The sequence below is a fragment of the Propithecus coquereli genome, unplaced genomic scaffold (genome assembly GCF_000956105.1).
Source record: "Propithecus coquereli isolate 6110/MARCELLA unplaced genomic scaffold, Pcoq_1.0 Scaffold246, whole genome shotgun sequence".
NCBI lineage: Eukaryota > Metazoa > Chordata > Mammalia > Primates > Indriidae > Propithecus > Propithecus coquereli.
In genome coordinates, this window is record NW_012148019.1 from 615114 (window position 1) to 625270 (window position 10157).

General features: G+C 42.8%; 1 protein-coding gene across 1 annotated transcript in view; it reads right to left on the reverse strand.

The window, feature by feature from the left end:
- Window positions 1–1754: 1754 nt before the first annotated feature.
- Window positions 1755–10157, reverse strand: part of LOC105812137 (quinone oxidoreductase-like protein 2) — a 23390-nt gene continuing 14987 nt past the window's right edge. The window contains exon 10 of the mRNA XM_012646522.1: window positions 1755–2996. Within this exon, the coding sequence (XP_012501976.1) occupies window positions 2928–2996 (69 nt within the window). The 3' untranslated portion in view covers window positions 1755–2927. The remainder of the gene's footprint in view (window positions 2997–10157) is intronic.

Genomic DNA, 10157 nt, shown 5'->3' on the forward strand with positions numbered 1-10157 from the left:
AATCACTGCTCTTTAATTCCCTCATACAAACTTGGAAGGAAAAATAAGAGAAAGAAATAACAGCATGAATTTTTCTTCGTTTACTCAGATTTCTTTTTATTAAAGACAACCGAGTATGTGAAGGTACCTCTATTTCCCTCCACCTGTCGAATAACAAAGCGTCTACTGTCTTTACCATAGCTCAAACGGAAAAGCTAGTCTCTAATTCGCACACATTACAGAGGAAGGAGCGGGGTCAGATGTGACTGGTGGTGTGCAGACAGATCATTCTGCAGCGAATAGCACAAAACCCCGCTTTGATGGCCGAGAGAAGCGTGTGCAGGAGGACAGACCCACACGTACTGAGAAAGGACAGGCAGGTGTGGGTGTCATGTCCCCAGTATCAGCCTCCAAGGACGAGCGGGGAAAGTCTATAGATACAGAATAAATACTGTCGCTTGGAGCTGCATTTATTCTTTTTTCAGACTAATGGCTCAGATGGTGGAACAACCGAACGATGACTAAAATATGAGTCAAATGCTTTCAAATCAAATCATTCCAGGGAAGCAGGAACACAGGCGAGCAGAAAGCAGTTCATTAGAGGTTCCGACCAATACTTGTTAAATCGGAAGAAACTCGCTCTCCTTAATGACTGCCTCTTTCAATCTAAGTCATTTTGACGTTAGTGACCGGGGACAACAGATCTTTACCACTCGTGACGCCTACTGATCGGCTCTGAGCAGTGGAAAAGGCAGCTCCTGGCTGGGCTTGTGCCCTGTCCCCAGTCCTGATCTGTCTTCCTGCTCTCCCAGGGTTACCCAGCATGTCACCAGGGACGCCAAATGGTGTCAGGAAATTCGAAAATTAGACTCAAAGTTGAGTTTCTTAGTATTTTTGAAAACCAACTTTCATTTAAATACAAAAATAGCTCATGTTAAGGTGGAGTGGGGGTGGGGGGAGGAGGTGAAAAGAGGCACACTATTAAACGGAACCGCAGGGCATCGAGCTCCCAGAGGGCCGGCACGCACCACCTGGGGCACGGAAGACGCAAGAGCACGTACACGGGCCTCGCGGAGCACCACGCGGGCCCACGACAGACAGGTGCATGTTTCCCCGACATCTTTCTCCTCCCCCTTCCTTCTGCTGATTTCTCAGTTTCAAATTCTTTCCCCAAGTGTTCATCCCTATTTTACAATTCTATTCTTTAAAAAAAAAAGGATTCTTGGTGAAGAGACACTGAGAAGGTGTTTCTAAACGGCCTAAGGCACTTAGAAAACAAAGCCTCCCACCACATCTATTGGAAGACGACCTCGTCGGGAATATGCAGAGGTACCCACACGTTCCTGCCGTGTCAGGCACCTGTTTTATTCCCCACCCCTCCTGTTTTTTTTTTTTTTTTTTTTTGAGACAGAGTCTGGCTCTGTTGCCCTAGCTAGAGTGCCGTGGCGTCAGCCTAGCTCACAGCAACCTCAAGACTCCTGGGCTCAAGCAATCCTCCTGCCTCAGCCTCCCGAGTAGCTGGGACTACAGGCATGCGCCACCATGCCCGGCTAACTTTTTCTATAGATTTTTAGTTGTCCAATTAATTTCTTTCTATTTTTAGTAGAGACGGGGTCTCGCTCTTGCTCAGGCTGATCTCGAACTCCTGAGCTCAAACAATCCGCCCGCCTCGGCCTCCCAGAGTGCTAGGATTACAGGCATGAGCCACCGCGCCCAGCCTAAGGCAACATATTCTTAATTTAATCCCACAATGTAAGACTTGCAGATAATTAGAATTCAATTCAATTTATTGAGTATTTAGCAAGGGTAACTCACTCTGGGAAGTATTACGGGAAGTACAAGGGTGAATCAGACACGGTACCTGCTCTCAGGGAATTCACGGTACGTGGGAAAGGGGAAGAGAAAGAAGTGAAAGGAACTAGCATTTGCTAACTGCTTACCAGGCGCCGGTGCTCTACTCGATCACTGCATGTGCTGCTCACAGCCACTTTGTGAGGAAGATGCTGCAATACCCACTTTACAGCGAGAAAAGTGAAGGCACAGAGACCTCAAGTAACAACCTCTAAAGAGGTGAGTTTGATATTCAAACCCTCATCTTGGAATCAGAAGCCTGTGTTCATTCCACTACACATGCTGTTCCCTACGAAAGTGACGAATCTTGGAGGAGAAGCCGCAGGAAGGTAGAAGACAAAGAGGAGAGCACACCAGGCTCCTGAGGGTAAAGGCACATGGCAAAGGTAGGTCCTGGAGGTCAGGAAGGCGGGCGTCTGGCAGAGATGAGGCGTCGAGGACACGCAGGAGCAGAGCGAAACGAGGGCGGGAGGCAAGCTCGGTGTACGCAGGCGCCGGAGCAGGCGCGGAGCGGAGGCTGGGGCGCAAGCACGGGTGTAGAGAAAGGCTGGCTCCCCGAGTCTGCATCCACCACACGCAACGGCGAGCCACTGCGGGCGCTCTGGCACGGGACACAGTCAGACCGCTGCTTTGGGAAGATCACCACGGCAATAGCGTGCAAGGATGGAGGCGTGGGGGAGTTCGGAGGTAGGAAGACTGGTTCGAAGAGCAGTGGAGAGAGCAGGAGAGACGTAATTAGTCATACGGAAAAGGGGCGTGGAGGAGAGAGGTATCTCAGAGACGGGAACGACAGAACGTGGCGATTGGTGCATTACGAATGGGGTGGCCACACACGCGGCTTTGCCTGGGATACGTTCTCCTGCCGTAGTTACTAGTGTACCGTTCACTCTCAAAAAGGTGCAAGTATGGACAATAACCTATATAATCGAACTAAATTAGGAGCAATAAGAAAACAGAATCAAAGGTGACTCTAAGATTTTAAACCTGGATTAGTAAGGAAGGTGGTAACACTTTGGAAACACAGAAGGGAAATCGGGTTTTTGGAGAGATGATGAGTTTGGATTTGGACGTGCTGAGCTTGCCGCTGAGGCGAGGGTTCATTTAGGAGAGAGGAGCACCTTGCCCATGGATTTGCGCTGTGTCACGTGAAGGAAGGCATCATTGACCTGAAACACAAAATCCAAAAACACGTGAGCAGACATGCACACGTGCATATTTCGACGAATGTTTGTTGCTGGTCCAGTTATTAAAGTAGCTAAAGTGTTAGGATGTGTCTCCAATGAACTGAACATAACCAACTATGCAGTGCTAATTAACTAATCACCATGAATGCAGTGAAAAACATTAATATTTAAGAATACCCCAATCCCAGTATTTCTGTCTAAACCTATAATTCTCAATGGGTTCAGATAAATGCCAGCAGGTAAAAAGTCTGTCCATACTCTACTGTGATAGTTCTGTGTGTTCCAGCTTTCGAAAGAATGGAGCCTCTGGCAGAAGAATCAATACTTATTTTTTATAATTTTTATCTTTTCATTAAAATTGCCCTATTTCCTGTGTAACTAAAATTGTAATCTATCTTAAATCTTTTTTCAGAAGTATAAGGTTACAAAACATATATTAAAAAGCAGCTACAGTAATCAAGGCAGTGTGATACTGGTGAAAGAATAGGCAAATAGATCAATGGGACAGAACAGAGAGCCCAAAATAAACCCACACGAATAAAGTCGACTGATCTTTGACAAAGGAACAAAAGCAATTCAGTGGAGAAAGGACAGTCTTTCAACAAATGGTGCTAGAAAAACTGGATGTCCACATGGAAAAATACGAATCTAGACACAGGCCTTACACCCTTCACAAAAATTACCTCGAAATGGATTATGGATCTAAATGTAAAATGCGAAACTATAAAACTTCCAGAAGAAAACATAGGAAAAAAATCTAGGTCACCTTGGGTTTGGCAATGAGTTTTTACAGACAGCACCAAAAGCACAATCCATGAAAAAAAAATTGGTAAATTGACTTCATTAAAATTAAAAACTTATGCTCTGTAAAAGACACTGTTAAAATAATGAAACACAAACCACAGCCTGGGAGAAAATCTTTGCAAATCATATATCTGATAAACAACTTGTATCTAAAATAAACAGAGAATTCTTAAAACTTAGTAAGAAAACAACCCAATTATCAATAAAAAGAAGGCAAAAGAGCGGAACAGGCCAGGCACAGTGGCTCATGCCTATAATCCCAGCACTTTGCAAGGCCAAGGTGGGAGGATTACTTGAGGCCTGGAGTTCAAGCCTGGCCTGGGCAACATAGCAAGACCTCCACGTCTATTCTTAAAAAAAGAAAAGATCTGAACAGACACCTCACCAAAGAAGATATATAGATGGCAAATAGTATATAAAAATATGCCCAATATCACAGGTCATTAGAGAATCACAAATTAAAACAACAATCAGACACCACTATACACTTATTAGAATGGCTAAATCCAAAACATTAAAACCAGATGCTGGCAAGGACATGGAGCAATAGAAACTCTTAGTTGTTGCTAGAAGGAATACATGGTACAGCCACTTTGGAAGACAGTTTGGCAGTTTCTTACATAAGAAAACATACCCTTACCATACAATCCAGCAATTGCACTCCTAGGTATTTATCCAAATGAACTGAATGTCCATACAAAAACCTGCGTGTGAATATTTACAGCAGCTTTATTCATAACTGCTAAACTCGGAAGCAACCACTATGTCCCTCCACAGGTGAATGGATAAACAAACTGTGGTACATCCACACAATGGAACATCAAGCCACGAAAAGACATGGGGGGATCTTAAATGCATTTTGTTCAGTGAAAAAAGCTAGTCTGAAAAGGCCACATACAGTATGATTCCAACCACACAACATTCTGGGAAATGCGAAACTACAGAGATGGAAAAGGGTTTGTGGCTGCCAGGGATTGAAGGGGCCGGGGATGACCATGTGGAGTCCAGGGATTCCTCAGAGCAGTGAAGCTATTCTGTATGACGCTGCATACGAGACATCACGCGCTGGGCAAAACCCACAGAACTGTACGACACACAGGGCTGACCTTACTGTAAACTACAGATTTAGTCAATAACGTATCAACGTTGGCTCATCATTGTAATAAAGATACCACGCCAACGCAAGACGTTAATAACGTGGAAACTGGGCAATGGAAGAGGGAGTATGTGAGAACTCTCTCTACTTTCTCTGAATTTTTCTGTACACCTACAACTGCTCAAAAATAGTCTATTAATTTTTAAAATAAAATAAATGATAAATTAAAAAATGAAAGTAAAAACGCAAAGAAGAATAGAACAATGTGTCATTATTTGCAAACAATATAATAATCTACACAGAAAAACTAATCAAAGCAACAAACAAACAAGAAAGATCAGCAAGATTGTGAGATATAAGATCAGCTTAGAAAAGTTACTGACATTTCTCTACATCAGAAGTAACTAGGCAATTTACATAAATAAAATATCATTCTCAAAAGCAATAAAAACAGTAAAGTACTTATAATTAACCTTACTAAGAATAATTCACAAGACCTTAGAAAAACTTTAAACTCCAGTAAAAGACCTAAAAAGAGGCCAGGTGCAGCGGTTCACGCCTGTAATTCCAGCACTTTGGGAGGCTAAGAAGGGAGGATCGTTTGAGCTCAGGAGTTCAAGACTCTACACAAAAAGTTTTTAAATTAGCCAAGCGTGGCGGGGCACCCCTAAAGTCCCGGCTATTCGGGAGGCTGAGGCAGCAAGAGGATCCCTTGAACCCAGGAGTTCAAGGCTGCAGGGAGCTCTGATTGGGCCACTGCACTCCCACCTGGGTAACAGAGCAGGACCCTGTCTCAAAACAAACAAACAAGACCTGAGAGATCTAAATAAATGGCAATGTATCCCTGTTCACTTGTTCATAGATTAGACAACTTATCACGGTAAAAATATCAGCCTCCCCCAAATTAATATATAAAATCAATGCAATTCCATTCAAGAAGTCAGCCAGAGTTCTTGAGGAGCTAAACAAATTTATTCTAAAATTTATTTAAAAGTATAAAGATTCACAAGTAGCTAAGTCAAATTTGAAAAAGAACAAAGATGGAAGAGTTACCCTTCCATGTATTAAAACATTCAAAGCTATAAACATAAAAACTCTATGACTCTGGTATAGGAACAGATATGTAAACCAAGAAAACAGAACAGAAAGCAGAGAGAAGACACACGTATCGCCTGGAACCTGGAATAAGAAGAAAGCAGCCCCACAGACCAAGGAGAAACTGTGGACTGTTTGGTACTGGGACATTCAGCTCACTATAAAAAGTGAAAAAAAAAAAAAGGCTACCTGACTCATACCCAATACAAAGGTGACTTTGGATACATTAAATCCTTCAGTGTGAAACAAAACTACAAACTTAATAGAAAAAAATTGAGAAGAAAATCATTGTGACCCAGGGATAATGAGGACTTCTAAAACAAGTCCCCAATAGCATAACCATAAGGTAAAATATTGAAGTGTTTGATTACATTAAATATAGACAAAGGTGGCAGTAGCATGGCAAATTTGGAAGGAGACTTTTGCAAAGTCTCAAACTAACATCTAGAACCTTGCTACTCAAAGGCTGGTCCAAGGACCATATGCTTCTGCATTATCTGAGAGCTTGTTAGAAATGCACAATCCTGAGTGTCATCCCAGCTTTACTGAATCAAAATCTGAATGTTAACAAGATCCCCAGGTGATCTGCATGCATAGCAAAGTTTGATGAGCACAGATTACACAGGAACTTTTGCAAATTATTAAAAAAAAAACAGAAAGCAAATCAGAAAACTGCACAAGGAGCTTAAACTGCAATTCAAAGGAAAACTGGCTTGCTAGCAAATATATAAAGAGATCCTTAAATTTATCAGAAATCAGGGAGATTCAAGTTAAAATAACAAGATGCCACTTTATGCCTTATCAGTTTGGCAAAAATCAGAATGTTGAACACTGCTACCCGTCAACAGGGTAACAAGTAAACAAGAACCCTGACGCAATGCTGGTGGGGCACAACCTGGTCAAGTCACTCTGGAGAGCAGCTGGCAGACAGACCAAGCACTCATCCTACGACCCAGCAACCCTACTGCTGGTAAAATACTCCCAAAGCAACACTGGCACAGTCCCCAAGGTCACGCACAGGAGGCTGTTTACTGCCACACTGATTATGGTGGCAGGGAATCAAGCCAACCCCAAAGCTCATCGCCAGGGAATGGATTTGCCAACTATGGGGGAGGCACACCGTGCGCCGCCATGCAGCAGTGGGAAGCAAGGAACTGGGTGCAGGGACAGCAACACAGACGGACCTTAAAGAGACAGCACTGCATGAAAAATTCAGAAACACAACAAAATCTAGAGCACAACATCATTTGTGTAACTAGAAAGTAAATTAACACAAATTAATTCTATGTGTTTTACAAGGAAATATAAATCCAAAGACATGTATCAAACATGTTACGGAGACTGGCTCCGAAGGGAGGAAAGAGTGAGGAGAGACAGTGAGATTAAAGGGAGTTAAGTAAATATAGACGTTCGTAAATATAACAGACACAAAAACAGAAGATGGGCTTTGCACGGTCCAACAGTGAAAATGTGCTTTGAAACGAGGATTATGATTAACCAACCCTTTTCATCTGAGATCCTCCGAAAACACATAGTAAAAAATATAAATTAAAAAAAGCAGAGAAACAAATCAATCATGGCAGTCTCTCTGCAGCATGAAATCCCTGGTTTCAAAAACATCTGTCTTTCAGGGCATCATGCTTTACAGAGACCTTTCCTATCTAGGCAAATTTAGACTCACTTCGAGGAGGTGGAGGAGGTCGAAGACAGATGTTTGAAACACTCAGCCCCCCTGTCAGTCATCTCCAGGTGACTCATGGCTGCATCACATTCCCCGTCAGTTAGAAGTCACTTGTTCCCAGAGATGTGTCATAGCCCGACAATAGAAAATACTTGAGAAAATAAGTATTATTCGAGATAGTGATACTTTTTCACCTGACATTCTAGGGAAATTTAAGGATCTCCTACAAATAAATGGTAACATAAAAAGAAAGACACCCCTTCAAATGCTCAAGCTTATTTTTAACCATTTTGTACATCAATCTTTACTAAAATGTATCACACATGCATCTGACTTCTGTAAAAGGTCATACTGGGCGTGATCTTTTCGTTCCACAACCTGAGCATCTCAAAATGTTAACATCCATTACTTTACTTTCTGTTTTTCAGATGTTTTGTCACCTCTCCATGTCCAATTGCCACTTCTGCTGTGATTGTAGCTGCTTCTAAAAATAACCCAACTCTGTCCCTTTCTACCTGGCAGTTTCTCTCTGGGCTGGGAGAACAATCAGAGGTGCTAAGGACTGGAAGTTTAGTAAGAATGATAAGGCTCTGAGAAAGAGACTAAAAAATAAAACACACAGCTTTAGACCAGAGACTTTTGATAGCTACTTCAGATGCCTGGGGACACTTTCCTCCTCTGGATTCTACAGGCTGCATCACACAGAGGAAGGCTGCACAGCACCGGTCCTAGACAGACACACGGGCGGTTCCCAGCACCCTGGTTCCCTGCCTTGAGGGGGATAAAGCCGTAATTAAATTTGTCTCTAGAGAGAACGCAACCTGGAATTTGGGGCAGGATAAGGATATTGCCTTTGTTTTGGGATGCGAAGGTTCTGCTGTTGGAATTTTTAATTAGCTCATCAAGCAGGAATAATCAGAGCAACTTACAGTTCCCTAAATACATCATGCTGATTCATGCTTCTCATTAGAAACCGGTCTTCCCCTACTGCAGCACTGTCCTGAGATCTTCCCAATGAAAAAATTAACTAATTAACACCCTAAGGGCATGACAAAGTCTTACTGTTTATTGACTGACATACAGGGAATGTTTGATGAATAAAATAAATTCGTGAATGAATGAATGTATCTTTGATGAGTGGGACTGTTTAGGTAAAAACTTTCAGCTAGTGATGCATTGCTATAGATGAATATACTCATCATGTCACTGCCCTGATACAAGGTGATCTGAATCTCAGATACCAACCACTACACACCTAATGGAATGGCTAAAACTAAAGAAAACAACTGACAAGACTAAGTTCTGGCAGACACAGAGCAACTGCAACTCTCGTACGTTGCTGGTGGGAATGCAAAATGGTATAACCACTTTGGAAAATAGTTTGGCAGCTTGTTAAAAGTTAAATTTGAAGTAGCGAATCCGTACAAGCAAAATTCCAAAATGTTAAAACAGCTCAACTTTGGGCCCATTCGTATGCTGGAGCACGTCTGTATTCTCTCGTCCAGAATACTCCCAAAGAAACAGAAAATACATGTGCCGTGGGCTTTGATAGGAATGCAGTCATAGTGGCCTTGTCTTCAAAATCATGGGCTATGGAGACTAAAACAGAATGCTTCTGAGTAACTGAGGCGTGGAGAAAGCGCCATCGACTTAATCAAGCCAATCTAACCCTAAATAATAAACAAGCTGACCTGCGAGATTCAAGCACCGCAGCAGGTTGAGATGTCCGTGGGCGGCTCCCTGCAGAAAAAGAGCAGACAACGCCGTCCTCCAAACAGACCACAGGTCGAGTCAGGACCCCCCCTCGTGGCACAGTTACAAGCCTTCAGAAAACAGCAAATTCCAGCGAAAATCTAAGGACTGTCTTTCCAAGCCTTCCCTCGGAGACATCAAGGCCAAAGCGTTATAGTTACGGGGAAGTGAAAAAACTAAACCTTGTATTTTAAAACGGCGACATGTTAGGCTTTTCAAAAGTTACTAAATTCAATATGGGATTTTACATGTATTATCTTATTTAATCCTCGTAACCACCCTAGGAAGTAGGACATATTACTGCCCTCATTACAGATGAAAAAATTAAGGCGCAAAGATGTGTAATCTGCCCACAGCCAGGGTCTGAACTCTGGTGGTCTGACCCCGCAGCCCCACACGCTCAAGGGGGCATTCAGTGGATATGTGAGCGCCCACCAGAAGATGGAGATGCAGAGGCACGCACGGCCCCGCCTGCGTGGAGTTTGTGCTCCACGGAAAGACAGGCGTGAACAGCGATTACAGGTCAATGAAGGAGAAACAGAGTGCGAAGGAAGTTCACTTCCTGCACCTACTAAAAGGCCATGTTATGAAGTTTACGGTCATATTAATATCAACTTCAAGGTCAAATCTCTAAGTCCACATATTCAGGAGAAAAATAAAGGCTAGGAAGCACCAGTATTTCTGATACTGTGTGTGTGTTTAAGTACAATGGTCA